Genomic DNA, 24092 nt, shown 5'->3' on the forward strand with positions numbered 1-24092 from the left:
TCTGCGTATAAAGGTTTTAAGAGTTTCCCCATTCACTGCAGGAACTGATGAGTAAATCAAAATACCATGTTTAATGAAAAACAACATATTGCCCATTTAGAGGGAGGTTTGAGGCATTCCACACACCCCTCCAAGAAAGCTAAAACCAGACTTTTTTCCACTTTCATAGCACCCAAGCAGATCTGCTTGTTTGATTAATGCCAAAGACAGTAAACCTACCTACCAGCCTAAGATGTCCATAAACTGGCAAAAAATTAGACATTCAACTGCCAGTGCAGCACTGTCACAGTAACGGCAGAGAAATTACAGGTTACCTATCACTCAAGCACACATATCACTAGAGGCATGAGCTTTTTCTGGCTTTGGCCACTCTCTTATAATTGTTTTGCCTAAATAGGTGAAACCAAGTAATTTCCCACATCCCTCTTTCTCAGACTGAAGAGCTGAAGCCAACATGTACACAGACAAGGTTTGGCAGAGAGTCACATTAAAAAGTCACATCTCTGCAACCTGGGTCCAGATCTTGGACCTTTTTTCCATGTATAAAGTAACATCTTCATGCACTAATACCAATTGCTTTATTTCAGTCCAAAAGTACCTGCCCACATTTTGAGTACACTGTGTCTGGATGTGCATTGGAGATGCTTGCAGCCACACTCTTTTCACATATCCCACAGATTTCAACCCAGCTGTATTCCACAAAAGGTTTAATACCAATTGACAAATATGACTGAGATGTACCTGAAATTCCACCTCGAGAAACCCAGCAATGCTTGTTCAGAAAAGGACTACAAGGCTTTTGTTTTCTTTCTTTTTTTTTTTTTTTCCAAATATCACTCCAGAACAGTGGACTGCAGTCTGGGGTGGCTAGTTTTCCAGCACATACTACTTGATTGCATATCCTAGGATGCTGTTTATTTCTGTAATGGCAACTGCTCTTTTAACTGTATGTTTTCAGCACAGAAAGCATGATAGACAGGAGCTTTCAGAAATGTCTTTAGCGTGAGCAAAGAGAGTATTGAGAACATTCTTGTCAAACTTGGTCATTAACTGTAGTAATAATGTCTGCAGCTTGTCATTAAAAAAGAATCAAGGAGAAGCTGATTAAATGCACCAGAAGGAAACAAAAATTTCCATTCCCTGACTTTTTCCTTGACACGTTGCACTTCATTTGAAGCTTGCTAATATACCAGCCAAAATAATTGTAAGGGCCTGGATTCTTTCTTAATACAATAGTCATGGTTCACTAGTTAGAATCTGTATAGAATTAGCCAGTCACATGGATGAATGGAAAAATACACTTAAATAACACTCTTTCAGGGCTTATTAATTAGAAAGCTTCTATCAATACAGTGCAATGCATTCTTTTCCTATTTCTACTACTAAACTAAAAAATGATCACAATATAGTACACATCACATAAAGACAAGAAATGTCCTAGTGATGCTTACGCCTGTAACACAAGAATTAGCAAAAACTCAGGTCAGTCTTTCCATGCAAGTGCTTTTCTCCAGAGATTTTTGGGGCACACTTCATATTCATGGCAAAAGCAGCTTAAAGCAGAATTAGCACAACAAGCTGTGATGCACCTTGTTCCATTTTTCAAAGGTTCGCTTCAATCAGCCATACCTGACAACTGTAACCAGCAATACCACACTACTGAATATAACATCAGCTTGGCAAAACTGTCATGAAAATACATTAGCACAGACACAAAATGGACTTGCTGATTAACGTGAATGTGATCACCATGAAAAGACTGAATGGTATTTCACTCCACATTGCAAGCTGTCCCTCCTAATGCAAGTCTACCTCAGCCTTTAGACTATTGTTCATCCCCACAGTATCCGACAGCCTTCCACATAAAATCAATAGGAATAGCAAAGGAGACTTAATGGAGTCTCTGGCACTTTTCCCATTTTAAGGCAAAGTCCTGCTGAGGACTTTGCAGACTTTGGGCATAGACCTTTTTTGTTGTTGCTTGGATAGCGAGAAGGCTTTCAAAGAGAAAAATAAGCATCAGTATCTGCTGGCGAATACAGCTTGTATCTGCGAGAGAAAAAACCCAACAAGCTCGAGTGGAGACTGAGAGTTGAAGTTTCCTGCCCAGGTCTGATTCTCTCTGTAACGTGAAAGAAGTGTTCTGGAAGTACAGACAGCGAAGTGGGGGCCCGCTACCAAGGCTGTGTCAACCATTTCAAGCAGATAACTCCTACACTGCTGTCTTCCTATGCAGATCGCTGCTACTCTTGGCAGAAAATAAATAAATAAGTGTGTGTGTGGGGGAGGCGATTTATGTTATTTAAAACTATGGGAGAACTTACATGTGTATTCTTTGGAAGAGAGGAGATCAAGAGCATATTAGTATCCAGTGGGGAACTGACAGGAGGAATGCTATAGGATTCTTAAAAACAGGGTAAGAGGCAATAAGTTCATCTTGAGAAAGGATCAAGATTTAAAAGAAACTTGCTTGGAAGTTTTAAAGCAAAAACTATTGAGGTGAGGGTGAACCATCCTATACTGCATTATATAAAAGCTAGGGTTAACAGTTAAAAGAAAATGAAGCCTTATGTTGAAAAGGGGCTTTGCATTCTGGCTGGTGCAGCCCCCAAAAAGCTCCTCATCTCCTCATGTGTGTATGGACATGCCCTGTGCATGGCTTCTTCCACCAGAGAAATAGCAATTCTGAAGAATAATAGTGGCACTTACTCAGCTTGGATCCTGGATTCTGCCTCGAGCTTGTTTGACAGCCGCCTGTTGAAAAGCTAACCAGCAGTTTATTTAATTGAATGCCTAACTTTCAGTCGGTGAGTAGTCTTACTGATTTAATATGTGATCCAAGTTAGGTTTATCGTCAGTATAACTGGTGATACAAGGTCTGAACCTACCAAAAGTTGACTTCCATCAGAAAAAGGCAGGGAAGTTGGGTTTTTTTAAGCTTTCTGGCTTCATTTCAGCCTTCTCTCTTTTTTCATTTATTTATTTACTGGGAAGAAAGGAGAAGAGTGTGTGTGGAGAAGGGAAGGAAGGAACCCTGGGACAGCACATGCTGCACTGTAAAATGCAAAAAAGGTTTCTCAGAACCGCGTGTTCTAAACATCACCTTGGAGTCATACAATAATAAGTACTCAATATTACACTGCAAGGGTCTAATTGCCAAGTAACTATAGCAATGGAGAGAAAAGGCTGTCTTTGGACACATTCCCTCCTGCCCTAATTTTTCCCTGGGGTGGGGAAGGGGTACAGAGAATGTGCTCTAGATCCTTAATGGATAACGTTTTCCAGAGCCCCCTCTGATCACTCAGTGACTCTGGGATTTAAAAAGCAGCAGACTGATTTCTCAGAAGGAAGCTGGACGTTCAAAACAATTACACTGAACTATTCCATCCCCTCAGAAAGGGTTTAATGCTCCAGGTTCCTGATGCAAGGCTGTCAAAATACATTGAGACCCATTACACAGCAATGCGACCCTTTATGAAGCGCCTTACAGTCCAACAGCTCACCACCGCTTCCTTCATCCCCAAAGAAACAGCACTTGCCAGTAAGCCTAACAGCCTGAAAATGAGTAAGTGTGAAGTGAGACTACACATTGGCCTGCACCAGGTATTTGTTTTTGCCAAAGGGAAGACCACATTTCTGGGCTGTTTTTAAACACCGATTTCTGGAATTTAATTTGGGGATGGTGGGGATCAAAGAATTATCTGGAGGCTTCAAATATCTTTCTCTTCCTGATAGTTTCCAGAGCTGTTCTGAAATGGGAGGGTGGAGCTCGCACATGGGGATGTACCACTGGGTCAGTGGTTTCAGAACACTTTTTTTATCCGGTCAGGAGAAAAAAACCTGCTTGATCCTGGTGGTATTTTTATAAGTAACTTGATGCATGGTTCTATTTTTGATACTCACTATGTAGCAATGCAAACTGATTTGAGTAAATTATCAGGGGGAGGAAGAGAAAAGGAGGCTCCCTTTCAGGGAAACCTCTTGGACCTGCAAGGGCTTAGTTTAACCAGGCACCTGCCAAAAAAACTTTTTAAAAAAGCCATTCAGATATTTTTTATTTTAACTAAGTAAAAATAATAGGCAATTGTGATTGTTCAGTAATATGTGAAGGAGTTTAACTAAACCAAATATTGGAAAAACCTTTCATCATTGCTCTAGATCAAAACCAGTTATACTTTTAAGACAAACGGAAGACCACAAATGAAAATAACTTGAGAAAATTTTTGCTAACTTCAGAGTTTTGACTTCTATTTTTTGCTTTAGTCTTTAATTGACTTGTTAAAGAACCTCCAGTTTTATAAAGCAGTAGAGCTGCCTCCTCCTCTCCAACCTGATAAAGAAAACTGTCAAACCTTGAAGAAATCAAAACAAGTAATCACAGCTAGAAATTGCCTTACCAAGTGTGAATGGGGACATTATTACTCAAAAAATGCTCTGTATTTTTCCACAAGGCTTCTAGAGAATTACTTCCAGAAAGCCTACACAACACTTGCAATATAAAGATCATTACAGTAAGTTTGAAACTGTTCACGCTTACATTACCAGTTCCACAAGGCTGTAGCGCATTTCAGGATGTGCCAAAGAACCATAAATCATTGAGAACTTTCCCCGCAGCTCCTTAATCTAATATTAGCATCCTACTGTATGGAATAGTTCTTGAATACAACAGCCTTCCAGAAATTATTCAGCTCCTACTCCCAATTAAGCACAAAGGTGTGGGGCCTGGGTTGTTCTTAACTAGAAGTGATCCCTGGGACATCAATAGAGATTGGCAACAGCTGTTTTATTCACACCCCTGTACCTCATTTCAGGCCTTGAGGAGAAGCAGAGGGCGGCCAGCTAAAATGCAGGAGCTGTGTAGAATGCAGGACCTGTGCGAGCATTGGTGAGGGAAAACCTACGTGGGAATGCATATCCAGCGGGATATACCCAACTGCAGTGGGAGAGATGGGATCCTACAGCAAAGATCGGCTCTTACCAAGGATGAGGTGAGAGCCCTGAGGGGAGCAGGTCAACAGGTGTGGGCCCAAGCTAGGGGCCTGTGAGAAGATGCGAATCCTGCTGTAGACTGAGGGATACGAGGCCATACAAGACCACAGCGGGAGCCCTGGCTGCAGGGATTGGGCCTAGGAAGGGCTGGGACTGTGGTGGGCCTGGTCCTACGGGGAAAAACGGGAGTTTGGGCCGGCCTCAAGGTCGAGCGCAGCAGCCATCGCGCCCTCCCGCCAGTAACCTTGACGACGGCGGCCGCGGGAAATCTCGCGAGATCTAGCATTCCGCCGCTTGCCCGAGCTAGCATATCTCGCGAGAGTTGCGCGGGGGAGGAGGCGAGGGCACGGCCTGAGGTGGGAGGGGACGGCCAAGATGGCGTCGGAGGGCGAGCTGGGCAGGAAGTGGGACCGGTGTCTGGCCGACTCCGCCGTCAAGCTGGGTAAGGGCGGGGAGGGCAGGGCGGAGGGGGAGGACCCGGGGAGGAGCGGTGGCCGCCGGCCCGGCGGCCCGGGGCTGGGAGAGCCGCCGCGTGCCCGCCCCGGCGGCGCGGCCGGGCCCGGCGAGGAAGAGCCCTGTGAGGCCCGGTGCCCCCCGCCGCTCCGGGCCCGGCTGAGGGCGGCGGCGGCCGCGCCGTGCTGTGGGCCCGGGCGGGGCAGCGGGATGTCCTGTGGCTTCGCCCTCAGCGCAAGACGCTGCCCCCGAGGGTCGGGGAGCGGCGCGGCGGGGGGAGCCGGGCGGCCCCGGCAAGGTGACCTTGGCCGCGGGCGTGGACCCCCGCTGGGCCCGCTCCCGCCGCCGCCGCGGGCCTTGCGGTCCGGCCTGGCCTGTCTTACCCGCGGTCCGGTAGCGGAGGGGCGTTTGTGGCCTCTGGTTTCTCCCTCGGTAGAAGACGAGAGGTTTCCCGGGGAAATCTCTCGCCGTGCTGGGCTGCGGGCCCGCGGGACGCCCCCTGCCCTGAATGAATGGGCCCGGGTAGGCACAGGGCACAGCCCGGGCCGTTGGTGCCACTGCCTCGCTGCCTTGAGTTTCACTGCGATGAGGCCTTGGTTCTCCAAACCTGTTCCTGCCGAGCTGTCTACATCACTCAGTGTACGAGGTGGGCTGTGTTTATTAAAAGCGATACGCAGAGTGACATGCTGATAGCTTTGGCATGTGTTACTTTGTACAGTGCATGGTTTGACATTGAGAAGCTTTCCGTCCACTCTCCCAGCCCTGCAGACAGTTGTGCCTTTAAGTTAGGGAGCAGTTCTGTTGATTTTTCCTTATGTTTGTTTGTCCTTAAAGTTGAGACTGTGCACGTGCCTACAGTGCTTCAGTTCTGCAGCAAACAGTTCGTAATGCTGCACTTAGAACTGCAAGTTTTGGGAGCGATCGTAATTGAGTACGTGCAGTTTGGTGCTCCTAATGTGACAGGCTGGAAAATCGACCAGACAAGAGTCTATGGTTTTACAAAATGTGTGTACAAACCCAAATCTTTAAATGCAATGTATAGACCCAGAGGTAAAGTATCTGGCACAAAAGGTGTGCGTTCCTTGTTGGTGCTGACGTCTCTTTTAGAGCCATAAATATTATCTGAGAAATGTGAATGTTTATTTCTTGTTGCTGCAGTGGCCTTATGCTTGAAAGCTGATGAGGAACTCAGTGTTTTAGTTGCCTAATACTTTTCCATTAGAAAAGATGTTTAGTAATTTTAAGTAAACTGAAACTTCCATTGTTTATAGCAGGCCTTTGAAAAGTGTCAAGTGCTCCAGAGAAATGTTTTGCCTTATGAAATTCTATTCAGGTTTGTCTGACAAACATATCCAGATATGTTTATGTTTCCATAGCGTTGGTTGCTTTATCATAAAATATTAAGTATGCCAAATTATAAACAAGAACTTGTTCTATGCTGCAGCTGTACATATAGGAATCCTGTACATGGAAAGCCTCTCCAGGAGGCTGAAAGAAGCAGATACAGGGCCGATTTCGATGTAGCATGTTGCTTCAGCAGGCCTTTTGTTTTAATGTGGTGTTTTCTTCCATCCTAATGTGGCAACAGAAGAAAAAATGTATGTTTGGACTTTATGCACTAGTGCTCTAGGCCAAGGATTCCCAGTGTTAGCGTCATGATGGCATTGAGTTGAGGTCTCAGTAAAATTTATGCTTTTCATTGGATTGCCCAAAAAGGGCACATGGGCTGCAGGGCTCTAATTTTATCCTCAGCACTAAATCCAGTGTGATGGCCTCAGACACATGTTTCTCTTCATGCGTGATAGCATTTTTTGTTTTGTGTGCTTTTACAATTGATCCAGTAACTGAAGCATCTGTGCTGGCAACCTCCTCCATGATATTAACAACAAATGGCTCGGTATGAACTTTGGAAGTCGGAACAACCAAGAAGTTCTTCATACTCCAGTAGTTTGTGACTGAAGATGATGATGGCCTTTAAATGCGAAGTGAGTCTGTAGCCTAGCTATGCAAACAGTTAACTGTGCACTGACAACACAAACTTTCTCAATGGAAATGATTTTTTCCTCTGTAGGGACTTCAAAAACTTTTGTGGTTATGGTGATTGCTTTTGTAATATTACTGCAAAGTTTGCTGGAGTTCCCAATAAACTATCAAGGGTGGTTGTTATACTGGGAAGAAGGAAAGAAAATAAACTTTTTTTTACTTGAAAATTTTATTGCTTGTTATATGGGATATAGAAGTTTACCAAATCCTTGCTTGTTTGTTGGACTTTTCCTTTTGGTGGCCACAGTTTCCTTCCTGTATGTTCCTTTATATCCTTCCTGAGTGCTATTGCAAGAGAGGTCTTTCCAGCCAATAGATGGGGAAGAACAAACATTGTGATTACCACTGTGTTTTCCCATTCCAGACCCTGTAAATAAAGGAAAGCACTGAATTTCTGAAGCTTTGCATGACGGACAGTTTTCCAGTGTCTGTGAGAACTGTAGAGACACAACTCCTGTGGATTAATTGAGGGCTGGAGGGACATGGGAAACAGAAGAGAGTGAGAAGGGGAGGCAGCAGCTATCGAGGTGACTTTATTAGTAATAGTGTATTTTTAAATAATGGCTGGAGGCTGTGCAGCCTGTTCTGTCTTGTAGTAGTCTGTCGGGCTTTTCGCTGCAGTTGCATAAACCAGTGTGTTTGTAGTTGGCTGTGGTGTTTGTAGTGGTACTATACTGTTTTAGTTGGAGATCAAGCTCCTGGAAGAAACTTTTATCTCCTGCCACTAAAATGTCCAAAATACGTATTTATCTTATGTTACATCATTTGAAATGCTGTATTATATTTTTGACCTCTTGGTCACTACCTGTGTGCATCTTGTAGTTAGTATTAAAACTCTTTCCTGTTAGTTCAAAACAAAATACGTTGTCAGGCATTGTTAAGACAGTATTTCACTTCAAAGAGTTAAGTACTGTAAAACTCTGCCTGCCTGCACAAACCCTCAGACCATTAAGAGTTTATGCGCTCACCTCCTTATTAGGACTGACATTTGTTTTGCTACTGGGGAGGATGGGTCTAGGTATTTTTGTTCCCTTTCTAAATCTAGCTGTAACCACAGTGCTTTGTATAGGGGGCTGGGTTGTGCTTTCTTGGCTGACCAGGCGGTTTCTCTGATGGGTGATCCAGATCATGCTGGCTCTGGCTTCACACCGTCCTTAAGACTTTTCACCCCTGCAGTCATTTAAATAAATTCTGGTTTATCTTTCTTACTGATACTGATTTTTGTTACCCATCAGAAAAGTTGCTTCTTTTGTGTAAGGAAGGAGAATCAAACTACAGTGGCCTTTCTTTTTCTTCCCAACTTGCAAAGCTTTATAAACTCCTGTCCCCTCTCCAGCCTTCACAGCCTTTTCTTCCTTTTTATTCAGTAGAGCTCTGCAGAGAAAGGACAGGGAGGTAATTAGTAATGTGGTCTTCTACCATCCTACCAGCTTCAAACCCTGTTTAAAGAGTTTGTTTGTTTGTTTAACTAATTGGTAGTTCGTTCCTCTTTATTTGGAAAGACAATTACTCATGAAGGACAGACAGAACTGTTTTTTCTCTGCAAAGCTGTAATTTTGGACGAATTATTGTTACATGCTGTTTCCAGGAAACAGGGAGACAATGAAGAGTGTATGTGTAAGGAGAGGGAGATTTGTGTGCCAGTGTGTCTTGGTTTGTTTTGAAACTGTTGTAGTTTTAAATTAGTCAAATGCTGTAATTTACCTGTTATTGAAAGGTAGTCCTAGGAAAGCTGTTTGCTTCTTGACTTTTGTGTTAAGTTGCGGTGCTGAAGTTCATTATTTTTGCATGAGATAAATGTTTTGACATATGTCTGTGGCTGACCAAAATTCATCCTGGAAGCTTGTAAATAACCCAGTGTAGTGATCTTCATTTTCCTCTAATCCTCTGTTTTGACATCTGAAAATAAAAACTGCTCCAAATTTCCATTTAATAGGAATTTTTAAAGAGAAAAGGGCACTTCCAATTCTCCTGCAACTGTTAATGTGATTTCTTCTGGCTTGCATCATCTGGCATGCTTGAAGAGCTGTTTCTGTTAATGGTGAGGGTGAAATAGTATTGTTTGTGTCACTCTACAGATTGAGTCTTTCAGAAAGAATCATTGTATGGATTGCAATGTCAGTATTTTTAAATAATCCTTCATATGGTTATGAATAGGATAAAGTCAGTCTATATAATAACAAAGCTTGATTATACTTTCTGAAAACTGGATTAGACTTTCTCTAAATGCACAAAAATCCTGAAATTCCTGTTTTGAAGTGTTTTTTTGCTTGGCAATTACAACGTGGCCATCCAATCTTAGCTACCAGGTCAAAAGACTTGTTCTTCATTTGGGGTTTTGTTCTTAATACTGGAGAACACAAATATTATGCAATCACAGAACTGTGGTGTTATGTGAGCTTTGTTTGCAACCCCAGGTTACTTTCCTTTGTCATACAGGAGAAGATCCAATTCTACTAGTTGTATCTTGTAGCAGACCAAGTAGTGTAAATATTAACTGCTTATGGCTTAAGTTGTGCAGGAAGACAGTACAGCTAATGAAAACATGTTTTGTTTGGAAGAGAGAGGCAGAATTTGTCCAACAGCAATATTTAGTTATGTTGTTAGCAGAGTTCTGATTAAGGGGCTGTTATCTTCTGTTGGAAGAAAAAGACAGGAAAATCTTTAGGAATCCAGGTGTTTCTTCTCCTAACCGCGCTGTGTCCTGCTGTTCCTCTTGGCTGGCCATTCAGCTGGGTCAGAAAGCTCTGCCCTGGGTGCACCCATCTGCTTGCTAACTGAAGCTGTGAGCGATACTGGGGGAAGCCCTGCTCGACCCTTCTTCCCGCCGGTTCTTGGCAATACATCTGGTGTGCAAGAAAACCTGAAAGAAGAGCTGTGGCATCCATCTGGTAGTGCAGCCATTTAAAACCCCAGACTACGTAAGGTCTCCTCTGCTGGAAATGAATCCAAAGCGTGCTGACTTCTTGTCCTGTGCATTAGTGCATTGATGGATGCCAACTGTGCCTTTTTTGGGAGGTGGCACACAGTGACACTGTATATGGAATGAGGACTCTAGCCAAGTGATACCCTAAACCACTATCTTGGTCCTGAAGATGTTACAGCAGTAGGTGGGAACAACTCTTTATTCTTTGTTCTATCAGATATAGTTCCCTAAGAAAATCCTTTCAGGGCTGCTGGCACATCCTTGATGATAATAAATTGATAGTGAGAGATTTGAGAAGGGTCATGCTTCTTTCCTTAGCATTCCTGCTGGTGAGATGCCACCGTAACGCTTCTTGCTCTAAGTTGCCTCTATTTCTTTGCTGAGCCAGTAGACGTCAGTAATGGTCAACCTACATTGAATGGGTGTGAAGAAGCCTGAGTGCCAACCCTCGTCGTTCGGATTGAGAAAGCTCTAAATGTGGATGTGTTTACTCCAGCTAAACTTTTCTTTTTAGCAGTGCCATTGTTTTTGTTAGTGGAATGTTTTATTGCAGTAAGACAAAGTAGAGTTTTCTGTCAGAGGTGTATCTTTCATATTATGAGTATCTTGCTGATTTCTTCTATATGTGGTTCTAAACTGAGTGCAACCCTGACTTTGTCTAAAAGCTTGATTGATGAGGTCCTTAGTTGCGCTGTCTATTCAAAGAACAGCTTCCGCTCTTCTCCCCTTTTAAAAGAGGGAGGAAATGCGCATGCCCTCTCCTTTCAGCAGCTCAGTCATGGGTGTGAGGATGAAAAGTTTTGGGTCTGCTATGAGACTATTGCTGTGATTGCTTGGGAGATCATGGGCTAAGGCGATACTTCCTGCTGCTGCCTGTCCATCTGCAAAAGCCCCGATGTTTATCTAAGTAAGGTTAGCCTGCGGGCAGAGGCTGACCTGCAGGAGTGCTGAAGGGTGGCAGCGGCCCTTGAAAGCATGTTGGGATTTTTGTATTATAATGGTATTTGGATATTTATATTCTGTCATTCCAAGTATTCTGTGTTACTACAGTCAAATGCTAGAAGAAGAAAAAATACTTTCCCCCCTCTGCTTCTTCCTTGAGTACTTGGTATACAGTTTCGTGATGTTCTAGCGTCCTTGCTCTTTTTTCTGTCTGCTATGTAAACAATCCACACAACAGGGGAGATGAGAATGAAAGCTTCAAAGCTGATGTTTGAAGAAAACCTGATTCCTGCCATGAAAGACCTTGCTAAGGGTCTGCTTAAAATTAATTCTGTCTGTAAATAAGTGATTTTGTGGTCTCGGATTTCCAACTAGTGATCAGTACTGCCCTGTAAAGGCCCTGGTATATGAAGAAGGCTCTCCTCCCTGTTTTTGCAAAACAATTACCTGTGTATCTTGTCAAAGCAGCATTGGAGGGGGGCAGGATGGGACACTGCAACAGGAGGGCGAATACAGTTTGGAGAGTTGCTTGCCTTTTTTGTTTGTTTTGAAGATCTTGAGTTTTCTTGGGTATTTCCTTAACTAAAGCAAATTTTAGTGCTGGCCCGAGCCGATGCTCATTTGAAACTTCCAGTGTATCAGGCCCATGGATGAGATCTGCTGTTGGACCTTGAAGCTATTGCTGTCCTCGGAGAAACTAACCAATCTAATCAATTTTCTCGATCCTAATGGAAGCGCTCTTTCTATTTGGGAAGCAATCTTCTCTGCTGGGACAAGCCTGTGACCTATTTTAGAGTGTCTTGTCTATATAGAGTAGTCGCTATTTTCTTAGAAGAAGGAGCTCCTGGAAGATGTCTTCTTGTTCATTTGATTTCATTCATTTAGTTCTTTTAAATTGTAAAATAACAGAATCTGATGGACAGGAGACTGTAGCGCTCTTTTGTATTTGTGTATAAGGAACAGCAGAGGAAAATAATAGTTTTCTTTTTGTCATCATCTTAAGTAATTGAAGAACTTGCAGCTGCTATAGTAACAGCAACACACTGGCCAAGTGTCAGTGAGCATATATATTTTAATCCTTCAGTTTTTAAGTTTCAAACTAGTGAAGAAAAGTGTATCTAGGTGTGGCAAGTCTTAATAGGTGCTTCAGCCCATAGCTACTTGGGTAGCCTAGGAAAGAACCATATAGTACCGCTGTTGGAGGGACTGTTAACTAAATTTATAGAAGAAGCTTTTCCCAGATGTTCTTGTGGGGCAGGAGCCCATCCTGAAGATTTGTGTTTCTCTCAGAGACACTTTTATGATGTCCTGTTGGGTATACGGCACGTGCTCTTCTGTGTGTTAGATTGATTTGAGGTACTGTGACATTTCTCATGGAAGGTGTATGAGCCAAAAAAGTAGAATGAAAAAGTTTTGGAGACTTGGCTTTCTGCCTAATACCAATTCCGTGTGGCTGCACTGGTCCGTACGGCCAGGATGCTTACTGGGGAGCAGGAGTAAGATGGCCACAGAACTGTCCTGTCCCCTGTTGACACTTGACTGTAAATGGGTTTAAGCTGAAGTGATAGATGTAGGGTGGAAGAGACTGTTTTTCTAGTTAAACATTTTAAACTGTCAGAGAAGGTGAAAAATGGGTTATACTCTTTCCTGTGGCCTTTTCCTCCAAAGAGTCTGTCATGCAAGAAAGGGAGGGAAAATGTGCCCGGCATGGATCAAGCCCTTAGTTTTTCCATGTTCGTTTGTTTTTATTGTAAGATAAACCTTTCATGTTTTATTGTTATGAAGTTAAAGCCTGGCCTAGAGGTGCTGATCTTTAGTAGAAACAGCTGCAGACTGAGTGTCCCCTGGTCAGGTGGGAGGCTCTTTGAAGCAACATGTTGCCTCTTTAAAAGGAAATTGAGCATGTGAGAACTTAAACCTGTAAAACTCATCAACAGCTCTGCCATTGTTTATCTCTGGTGTAACTCTATACAGAATTAAAGTGAAACGCATTACTTTGCTGGTAAGATGGTTTCGCTCCCTCTTGGTCCTGGGGACGCAGGAAATGACCACATAACCACAAATATGTTCTAGTGGAATGAAGATGAGTGACAAACTATCCACAGGAATAGGTTCTTAACCAGATGGGCTGAGAAATTAAATGTAGCCGAAGCTTCTGGTTTTAAGTTAAAACCAATGCTTAAACATTAAAACCAAGTAGAAAGGAGTGAAATCTGTATGTGCACTGGCTGGTGTGAGGGGGCAGATCTAAGTGTTTCTTGTTGGTGGGTGTTATCAGCAATGATTTTTCAGCACATTTTGTAGCCTTTTCCTCAGTAAGAAAAGGAGTGAACCTAGCTGCCTTTGGGATGAGGGAAGCTAAGGTGGTACTTTGGCTTCGTTTCTCAAGTTACTTTCCTGTACAGAAAACAAAAAATCCTTAGCTGTCAGTCTCCTTTACTTCTCTGTGGCATTTTCATAACTTAAAGCAAGGCACTAGGTATCTTACCATCATCTTTTTAAACTGATCAGCCACTGTACTTACCTTCCTGCTGGAACAGGCTGCAGTGATAGCCTCTAAAATTGCATGAAAATTGCATTTTCGTGAAAAAGCAGAATCCCTTGAGATGCACTGCTTCAGAAAGAAGCTTTTTGAGGAAAGACAGAATGGTCTTTCCTAAGTCAGTCGTGCTGGACCACATCTGCTTAACAGTGTTGTTGGGTATTAGCATGGGGGAAGACCTAGGTTTTGTTTTAGGTTTAGGTTGAATTGCAGATGGCAGAAATAAATTTTTCACCTTTTAAGTGTATCCTGTAGCTTCCCCCATAGCCAGCAGGAAGCAGCATTGATGACACCTGCGTGGAGCCCTTATAAGCAGGGCTGTAATGTGAGAGAGCATCTGAAGGAGGTGAAGAGAATACAAGACAATGACGATTTCTGGAAGTAGATGGAAAGAAACTGTATTAAGGATAGCAGCTTCCTTAGTGCAGACTTTTCTTAAGAAAGTAAGCAGTTTACCACCACTCCGGTAAGAAGAATGTGGACTTGACTGGTAACGTGGAAAATGTGGTGACATTAGAAACTGCCTGGGCTCTGCATTGAGATGATGCAGAATTTGTCATAGTGTAAATCATTTCTCATTGATTAGCTAAACTGTTTGGATTGGCAGAGGGGATCTTTTCTTGGACAGGAAGCGTAGGACCAGTATCACTCACTGCATGACAGGCCTTCTGAACTGGACAGTTCAAACAACGCCTACTGCTGTCTGAACGGAAAGTAATTGCCTCCAGAAAGTCGTTTTCAGACCTATGGTACAACAGCCCAAAACAAAAAGGCAGCATAACTGCATATTACAGGAAAAGACTGGCAGAAGGAGGCAGGTCAGAGGGCCGACCGGTTGTCCGTTGGATGAATTCTTGAAGATAGTGATTATCCTTAATAGCGTAAACATTCTGGGAGAGCCAACACCAGCTGTATTATAGCAAAGGTACAGAAGGAAGGCCCTACTTGGCGAGGGGGAGTGGAGGAATTAGCACGGATGAACCGCTGCACTTAGTAATGCATGATGTCTCCTCCAGTCTGCATATAAGTGCCGGTCGGTGATGTGGTATGAGTAGTTAGCTGTCTGTATGAGATGCTCCAAGTAGTGTATCTCTTGCTGTCTGTAATGCAGAAAAAAACCCAAAGCTCTGACCAGACATCTGAGGGACTGAGACTTTCCCTTAGCTGTGCAAATGATTAGAGTGAAAATCTGACCTTCTGCAAAAGGTTCGGTTTCTAAAATGTCTGGGGGAGTTATGTCAGGACCACTTGGCAGGCAGTCAAAGTTCTTTCCTGCAGTTGCATGTTTTGTAAACCTACTCCAAAGTTGTAGTGACCTGGTAAAGTAGTTACCTCTGTCACAATTGAAAATCCGTAGTAGAATGAAGAGAGTTTTCAAAAGCAACTCTGATTTCCAGCTCTCAGTAAATATGGATTGTGAAGCCCTAACAGGAGAGTAAACGTAAGGAGGTTTGCTCAGATCATTTGTTTGGTCATCTCTGTTCTAATATTCAAGATTTTATAATCAACGAAAAACATGGGGTGCTTGGTTAACTTACTAGGTAGTGCAATAAGTATTGTTTAAATACCTGAGCCTCAATAGAATCTACCATTAGATAATTTTTTGCACGGAAAAAGGTTTAAAAAGCAGAAGGAAACTAAAAAGAAAGAAAAATGGAACTTACTCCTATATGCCGTGAGGGTATATGATTCTTTAGTATTGTTCTGGACTTAACCCAGTTAGTAATGTGTTCAACAGGAGCTTAAATAAGGATCATATGGTCTTAGGAATATTTTAAAAATATAAGGTATGTCTTTTAATTAATAAAGCTTGCTATACTTCTTATATTTCTTGTATTGAAAGGGGAGAATTGAAATGCATAACAGGATATTTTTGCTACAAAATAAATCTGCAACTCTTAGAATTTTTTTTAATGAGCATATGCATGACTGATTTTATTTTTTCCTTTTTTAAACTTTTGTATTTCTGCGCCTTATCTAAAATTCCTGTCTTTAGTGGATAGAATTAAAGATAGAATTTGCCCACTGAGCTCCAAGTGTTCACTGTTACATTTATTGGGTCGTGAGAGGAGTTTTGCAGACTTGCCTGACTTCTTGCAAAAAATCATAAGCGCACGTTCCAAGGAAAGCAAAAATTATTTTTAAATGTGCCAGCCGAGGTGTTTTTTTTTTTAATGGTGCTGGATAAATTTTTTTCAACTGCTGCAGTTATTTCTATATATAGTATGAGGATGTGAAAAGTCTTTCATTTCTAATGTGTTTAAATATGCTCCATAATGAATGTTGTGGATGTGGAAGATAAGCAGCCTGGAGCTTTCTTTTGCAAGGTATAGGGTAACACAAAGCATCAAAGTTTTGCTGCCCTCAGGACACACATTGAAGTAGTTAAAGTAGTGAGATAAACGAAATACAATAAGATATTCATCTGCAAAATCTAAAGCTCAAGGACACAAGAAGTTTTCATTTAAGTGTTTCTCATTTGCTGACAATGAGCCAAATAAATCTTAATTCCACATTGTAGATGGTGACAGAAATTCAGTAAGTTTCCCTGGGATGAGAGTCTGGTTTGTTTCTCAAATCTTTCTGATAATCTACTTATATATGTTGGGATTCGAATCTGAAATAGCTTCTTAAAATTTTTTAAGAAAACAATTATTTTTTTCAGAATTGCTATTTCAGAACGTTTTTGTTTTGTGTGATGAAATAACGTGTAGCCTGATATTCCTGGGTTGGAACAAGAATTACTGTAAAGAACGAAATCACATTCCATTACTTTGCATTATCTTAGTCCTCACTCACTTCATTTCTTCTTACAGGTGCTGGATTTGGATTAGGAATTGTTTTCTCAGTCATCTTCTTCAAAAGTAAGTACGCTGCAGTAATCTTGGCTGCCTGGTTTTCTTATTTCCGTCTATTTTAGGTGCAGTTTAAAACCAAGAAGTCTTTGAGGCATGTAAAACTTAATCGGCATGTTAGACCAATTCTTTCATTATAGGTCATCTCTTTTCGGTTGAGATGGAGTTACCTAAATTTTTAGCTGTTGTGTAACAAGGTTGTGACACACAGCATCTTTCTAAGCTCCTACTGTGCTCAGCTCAAATTCTGGAATTGCAGGAAACCCTGAGCCAAATTACTGGAGCCATGTGTCTAGACATCAGTTTATGCCAGTCTTGCCAGTGTTTTAAAACTGATCTAAATTCTTTTTTAGTTATGCTTTGGTAATGGAATAATTTTCAGTAGTATCTTGAATGTAGAGATTGCTCTCCGTTAAATTCTAAATACGATGCCTTACTTGCTGTTACTCTTGTTGTTCTTCTGAAGTGGTCTGGTTTTTAGACAATTTTAGGGCTCGTAGAACTTGAAAATGCCTAATATGTGTCTTCCAGTAATTTATTCTTTCTTGGTGCTTATTTAACAATGCTTTCACTGTCACGTGAAATGAACAACTTTTCTTGACTTTAATTTTTCTTCTCTGCTTGCTTTCCCCACAGGAAGGACATGGCCTATTGCTTTTGGGTCAGGGATGGGGTTAGGAATGGCTTATTCCAATTGTCAACATGACTTCCAGTCTCCGTATCTTCTCCATGGTAAATTTGTAAAAGTAAGTATTGGTATTAGTTGCTATTAATTGGTAACTTTATAAGTGAGCATTAAATGGTACCTCTAGACACCATTTAAATGGATATTCCTCTGACTTTCACAAAAGTGTACCAGTAAGAAACTTGTACTGCTGAAGCAGGGGTGGTTCCCCTGCTTTTCAGAAAATTTTAATATTTGGTGTTTTTAGCAGTAAACTTACTAGACTGAATACACAGACTTAGTCTAACAGATTCTACAGGTAGGTTTCCCACAACTGAAAACAAGTATAATAAAAATACATGTTAGAAAAGCTGAAAAACTTAAACTGTGTTGTTTTCAGACTTTGAAAGAGAGGAGCTAGGAAGAAACTGAAAGCCATGTGAGGTAGATCTGCCTGTGGAAGTGTATTGTTGACTTTCTGTGGGGTTGTTTTTTTTTCCTGTTCAACATGAAAACACTAGTAAGTTTTGTGGCTTGTTTGGCTGGATAGTAATGTAATAATTAGTCTGGAGAAATTTTACAATTTAAATAGTTTCGAAGAGGATAATCTGCCTGAGTTCAGTATTATCACTGACCATGCTGAGATAAAACAGTTAAAACTAGAAGAATTAACAGGAACTGTTTGTGTGCTCACAAACTGCCTGCAGTGCATGAAGTCCACAAACTGTCTCCGTTAATATTTTCTTTCTTTTTTTTACATGTAAAAGTTGGGGCTGTTTGTATGGTAGCTTATTCTTGTGGCACCTGGGGACAAAAGGGATATGCGTGCATACTTTGGATCCCCAAAGCCATATATTGCTAAAAGCATTTCCCTAATACCAGTGGAGAGGCATTCACCAGGACATATTTACAGTTATTTTAGCACTTCAGAAAGTACTGAGATCAAATGCTCTGCCAGGAACTTTTCGTGGCAAGTATACAGAATGCAAAAATTGCTCCTGTATCGCTTGTCTGCTGATGGAGGAGGCCTGAAAGTGTTTTGGGGCTTTTTTTCTGATGCATCTAGAGCTGTAAGTTGAGTCCAATCCTCCTGAGTTTTATGGGCAGACGTGTTGCCACCCTTCTGCAGCCCTAGCAGACATACCTGTTTATAAATAAGTTCTTCAGCTGTCTGATAAGAAAGGAGAAACGATAACAAGATTCTTGAACAACTTCTTCAGAATAAAATATTTTGGATAGCAACATAGAGAAACTGACTTAGATGCAGCTGATGCAACACTGCAAGCTACGGCCCAGAATCAAAAGTCTGTGCTTGAGTCTTCTGGCTGGATTTGTTAACATTTAAAACATGTTAGCTTTCCACACCATCCTGAGGGTATTCCTCCAATTTATGTCTCAAAAAAGAATTTGGAATGACATGCCTGTGGCTTCAGGTGAGTGGTAAATGCCCTGTTCACAGGGTCTTAAGAAAGTATTATTCATTCAAGGATGCTTGTAGGGATGTTGGGCAACAGAAAACTGACTTTCAGGTCAGCCTAGTAAGGGATTTCGTTTGGATTAAGGACTAATCTGTGTTCTGGAGCAAGGGTGGTCCTTCGAAGCATGAGGTAATTGGAAGGACACTTTGCAGAAGAACCACAGCTGCCTGCATGGCACAAGACTAGACAAATAGTTTCCAGCGCACTGTCTCTGCTAGCTTTCTCTGGCACAAAGAAGCTGAACATGTGGAGAGAGGGAACACATGGATGAAGCCATCTAATGGTTAATATCATTAATTCTCTCCAAAATGTCATGTCATGGATAATGGCTCCAGGGTTATTACAACAAAATTATTTCATTTCTGTTGGTTAGGAACATGGAAAATATTGTTGCATTATCACTCATCTGTTTTTTTCCTAGAAAACACTGTTGTAGCTAAACTCTATAGGACTTCCTTTACAAAACTGAGTTCTGTTCAAATGCTAACTTGTCAAAATGTGAGATTCTGCAAGAAAATTAGCTTTATTAAGAGAGAGAGAAATGTAACACTGATTAACCTGAAAGAAATTATTTCTAGTTTTCTGAACCTGTCAAGTGCATAGGATCACAGGATAACTCAAGTTGGAAAGGACTTCAAGAAGGTCATCTAGTCTGACCTCAGACCGGGGTCAGCTATGAGGTTAGACCAGGTTAGTCGGGGCTTTATCCAGTCTGGATTCTTGATTCTTCAGGATCAAGTTCTTAATTCTGAATCTTAAGTGAGAATGAGAGAGGACAGTGGACCTTCACGATACCAAATAATCAGGAGACTGCAAAGTGACTTTACAGCTGTTCTAACTGTAACTTGGATCATCACAGTGCCCATTCTTTGGGTTAGTAATTTGATCATGAAACACTAACACCAATGCAAGAGCCATTCATGTAGACTAAGAGACTACTTAAAATGCAGAAAAGCTCTAATTTGTGGTCATAAGATTGAGGGCTGCTTTTTTTTTTTAAGTAATTTGATCAAGTGGATTTCACTGTGACTTCAGCTGAATTTAAAATCAACATCTAGCAATTCAAGGCTTAAAACAGTATGACTGAAAGTTACATGGAATAGGTTTTCTTGCAAAATGGGAAGTATCATATTTCTCAGGTTATTTAGCCTGTATTTATCACCCCAAAACCCACAACCCTGTACTCTGATAACAATGTGGATTATATTGATGTGCAAGAATACAAGAAGTCTGGCAACTGGAGCCTTTCCTCCTGCTGTTTGTGGCTTTGATTTCTATCTGATTTCTATTCAATCTGTGAATAGTTGACTTGAAGAATAATGTTGGGGTTTTTTTTGAAGTACCCGTTTTATCAGAATGGAGGGTTATATGCATGAAAACGTGGCATGCTTCTGGTATGAAAATAGCAGCTTAACTTCTCCACGCTCAACTTCTTAGTCTAGTGAAGGATGAAAATATTAGTCTACCTTCTGGAAATGTCACAAAGCTAAGTGGCTTGCTTTACATCGTGCAGCACCTTCCATGTAAGGAACCCAAATGGCTTTTTAATAATATAAGCCTTCTTGCTTTACAGGAACAGTGACTAATGACTAAGACTATCCCAGTGGGAAGGAAGGAGAAATCAATGATTATTCCTCAGGAATACTGAAGTGCCCCTGGAATAAGCCAACATTCTTCAGTAATGATCACCAGTAACTCTTTATACTCCAACAAACTGTTTCTGTACATGAAACAAAGTTCTGTTGCTTGTTTTGTATCATGTCTGGAAAGTGCAAGGAAGAGCTCTTCTGGGAAATAAATAAAGGAAAAATGGCCTTCTCTGGTGTGTTGACTTTGTATGTGAGTGTGAGGGAGAGAGAATGGAAGGAGCGAACTTCATTTTGAGTACCTAGCAGCTGTGACCACCTGGGTAAAAGCCATTGTGAGAGCTCTTCAGAAAAGACAGCCGTCGTATGTTCCTCTCCACTCCTGCAAGGCAACCCCCGTCTAACATACAGTTCAAAGAAGCATTCCCACCTCATAAATCACCCACTAGACCCCTGGTGCTTTTGCTGGTGTTTGGAGAGGAATATAAATACTCCTATGTCTTGTTTGTACAGTTGCCCTTTACAATTGGAATGTTGTCCTCTCCAAAGAGGCAGAATCCAAAAGGGCAGATCCTAACTGTGTGACTGATGCAGCTAGCCAGTGCTGTGTCTTGAAGCTTAGAGTCATGGAATGACCCAGTTTTGAAACTTCCTGGGATAGTGGGTGAACTAAATGTCTAGCTCTGAGCTTACTTTTTAGATTGATTGTTTTTTTTCACCCCTCTTCTGTGGGAGAACATACAGGTTTCAGTGTCTGGGAACGTCACAAATACTTAAAGCTCTTTATTATCTTGGCAATTCACTGGTCCAAGTACTCCTTTCTACTTTCCATTTACCCCAGTCCTTGTAATTACTTGTTGGCATGTTGTCTACTGCTCTTCTCCTGACTCAAGAGGTTGTCTTCAGTGTTTCTTTACTCAGCACAATTTTCTAGCTATTGCGATGGCTCTCGAGGGCCTCTTTTCTTTGTCCCATGCTTGCTGCGTATTGTCTGCGTAGCACAAGATGTAAATGCTTGTCTCCTGAGATAGAAACAGAATGGTACAGATTGATGTGGAACTTTCCTTTATTGAAAGCCTGTTCTGCTGCATGGTGAGTGCTGGCAGATGGAAGAGTGACAAAAAAATTCCTCTCCAGAAAGGAAAACACAATGGAAAACAAGTTGCGCAATATTTGTGTTTTAAACGGTGCCAGAAAAGGAAGGGGATGGTCTGAGGGTTGGTCTTCTGAACTTGGAGAGCTTGAGAAGCTCCTTATCTCACCGAGCAATGGACTGAGATTTGGTCTGGGTGCTACGGCGGTCCTGCACCCCCACATACCCCTGGGCGCATGTGTGTGGATCTTGCAGGCTGAAGAAACATGTTGAGCTGTGCCCAGAGTCAACAGAAGCTGAAGAGCTTGCCTAGAGCAATGGACTTGTGAAATAAAATAGCTTTAATGCCAGAGCGGCATTAAAGACTGTCAAAGCATGATACCATCCAGGACCATTGCTCGAGCATGTCCTTGTTTTTCCACCTCCTCCCTTGCCGGACTGCATTCATCAGTCAGGTCAAAACAGCTTATTGGAAACAGGATCTCTTTCTTTCTTCCCAATTTTGAATCATTTTATCTGGCCCCAATTTTTAATTTGAACTATGTACTTTGGAGCCAGAGCTCCTCTGTGGTTTGGAAAGTGTTTTTATTGAGTTCTGTGCATGTGTGCTGCAATGCTAGCAGTCTGGTAAGCCCCTGTGCTCAGCTGGAGGGAAGAGCATCAACCTGGGTAAGAAACAGGAGAACCAAAAGTGGTAGCAGCGCTCTTGAATATAATGGCTGTCGGAAAAAACTTTAGCTCGCACTGTGTCATTTGGGCTGTGATGATGGGTTCCACTTTTATTTATTGTCCCTGGTGACGAGTTGTCCTGCCCTAGTATGCTCTGCTTTAGTTCAAATATTGATTTCCCAGAGTTCATTCTTACTTTGATCTGCTGTGGCCTGTGATCAAGTGGTTCTGCTGGCCCTGTGACTCTGAGGGTACCAGTTGTAGATATCAATTTACAGTGTGTCCTTTATTGCTAGAGTGAGAATAATCACAACAAGTGTTCTCGCTCAATAATACGAAATCTAGTAGGGTGAGTGTGGAAAAATTGCACAATTTAAAAAGTGGAATTTAAAATTTGTCATTTAAATGGGGTAAAACCTTTTTTTTTTGTTTGTTTTTCACAGCTGCCTTGCTTGTTTTTTGTGTTGAGATATGTATATGCATATATAACTAGCACATAACGGGCCTGTATTTGTTTTGGTTTGATTAAAGTTGTATTATTCAAAACCTGTTTTTGAACCTGTCCATGTAAGCTGTGCAAAGTATCTCCTGGTGAGGACAAGTCTCCTGTTTCCCTCTATGGGAATGAGACCATACTGTTCCCAACTGAGGTTGGAATAGGAATGGTTTCCTGCTGCTTGATTTCTAATTACATAAATGGAAGGGGGAAAAGTGGAAATTCTAAGTACCAAAAGGCATGTTAAATTTAGTATAATACGCTCATCTGGAAACTATCACATTTTTCCTTCTTTCTTAAGCCTGCTGAAATCATTGCTTCGTCTTAACTGTAGTGTGATTTGGATCAGTACCAAAAAGTGCAAACAAGATGGGCCTAAAAAAGTCAGGTGTCCCTACCCGAAACATGATGAGACCTTTTAGTGGAGAAGTTACTGTATCACCCTGATGCAATTGGAATAGGAAATCAGTGAGTATACAGTGAGTAAAGAAACCATACTGCTATCTAAGAGAAGGGAGAAGCAAAAAAAAAACCCCACCCCAAAAAAGAAGAAGCTGTTTGCTGAACAGAACTGTTTTTGAATGTTTAACAACTCCCTAAGTGCTTGACTGGCCACAAATCTGACTCTCTAACAGCTTGATTAGATGTCTGCTGAGGCTTTGAGATGAATAAACAAGTCACGGAAAAGCAGAGACTGTAGGAAAAAAAATATCAAGCTGCTTTTCTATTGTTTATCTGAATTCTTCATGTTTGATCAAGATACCGTCATTTCTTTGTATTTCAATCATGTGTAGGAGCCTTAGCCAAGATCAGGACCTTGCTGTATGTGGTGCTGTACACACAAATAAAACCCAGTCTCTGCCCTGGAGAATTTACAAACTAAACAGATGGGTTTAAGGGAGGTAGAAAGGCTTATAATTCCATTGTAAAGGTGGGAGAAGCTGTAGGCAAGGTCAGTGATGAGTCTTGGAGGGAATGTGGCATGGAGCTGGGACTCGAATTTGAGTCTTGAGCCATTGAACTCAATCAGCCGTCCTTTCTGTTTTTTCACTTGGCAGGTCATGGAGTCTCAGGGGAAGGCTGCCTGCTTCACAGTCTGAGAGACTCCAGAAGGGTATGTTCTGCAACCATTTGCTGTCCTCACATCGCCCCAAATTCTTAATGGCAAATCTCTGAGAAGTTAGGAGTTCTGTTTTATTGTCCAGGGGGTGATTGCTTATTGAATCACTAATAGGTGTAAAACACTGAGATCCTCAGTAATGACTTTGGGGTAAAACCGAATCTGATAAAGAGAAAAAAAAAATTGAAACGTATTACCAGTTCTTTGCATCTCATGGAATAGGACACCACGGCGTT

At 41.7% G+C, this 24092-nt stretch overlaps 1 protein-coding gene and 1 long non-coding RNA gene across 2 annotated transcripts; both read left to right on the forward strand.

Moving 5' to 3' along the window:
* The first annotated feature begins 5256 nt into the window (after positions 1-5256).
* On the forward strand, positions 5257-20710 carry MICOS10 (mitochondrial contact site and cristae organizing system subunit 10). Its single transcript, XM_055706489.1, has 4 exons — positions 5257-5431; positions 16712-16759; positions 17387-17496; positions 20466-20710. The coding sequence occupies exons 1-4, from the start codon at positions 5365-5367 to the stop codon at positions 20472-20474; spliced, it is 234 nt and encodes a 77-aa protein (XP_055562464.1). The 5' UTR covers positions 5257-5364; the 3' UTR covers positions 20475-20710.
* On the forward strand, positions 5827-16705 carry LOC129735761 (uncharacterized). Its single transcript, XR_008731622.1, has 3 exons — positions 5827-6088; positions 7284-7427; positions 7850-16705. It is a non-coding gene; the product is annotated as an uncharacterized LOC129735761 (long non-coding RNA).
* Positions 20711-24092: the final 3382 nt, after the last annotated feature.

Source organism: Falco cherrug, chromosome 3, assembly GCF_023634085.1.
Source record: "Falco cherrug isolate bFalChe1 chromosome 3, bFalChe1.pri, whole genome shotgun sequence".
NCBI classification, from domain to species: domain Eukaryota; kingdom Metazoa; phylum Chordata; class Aves; order Falconiformes; family Falconidae; genus Falco; species Falco cherrug.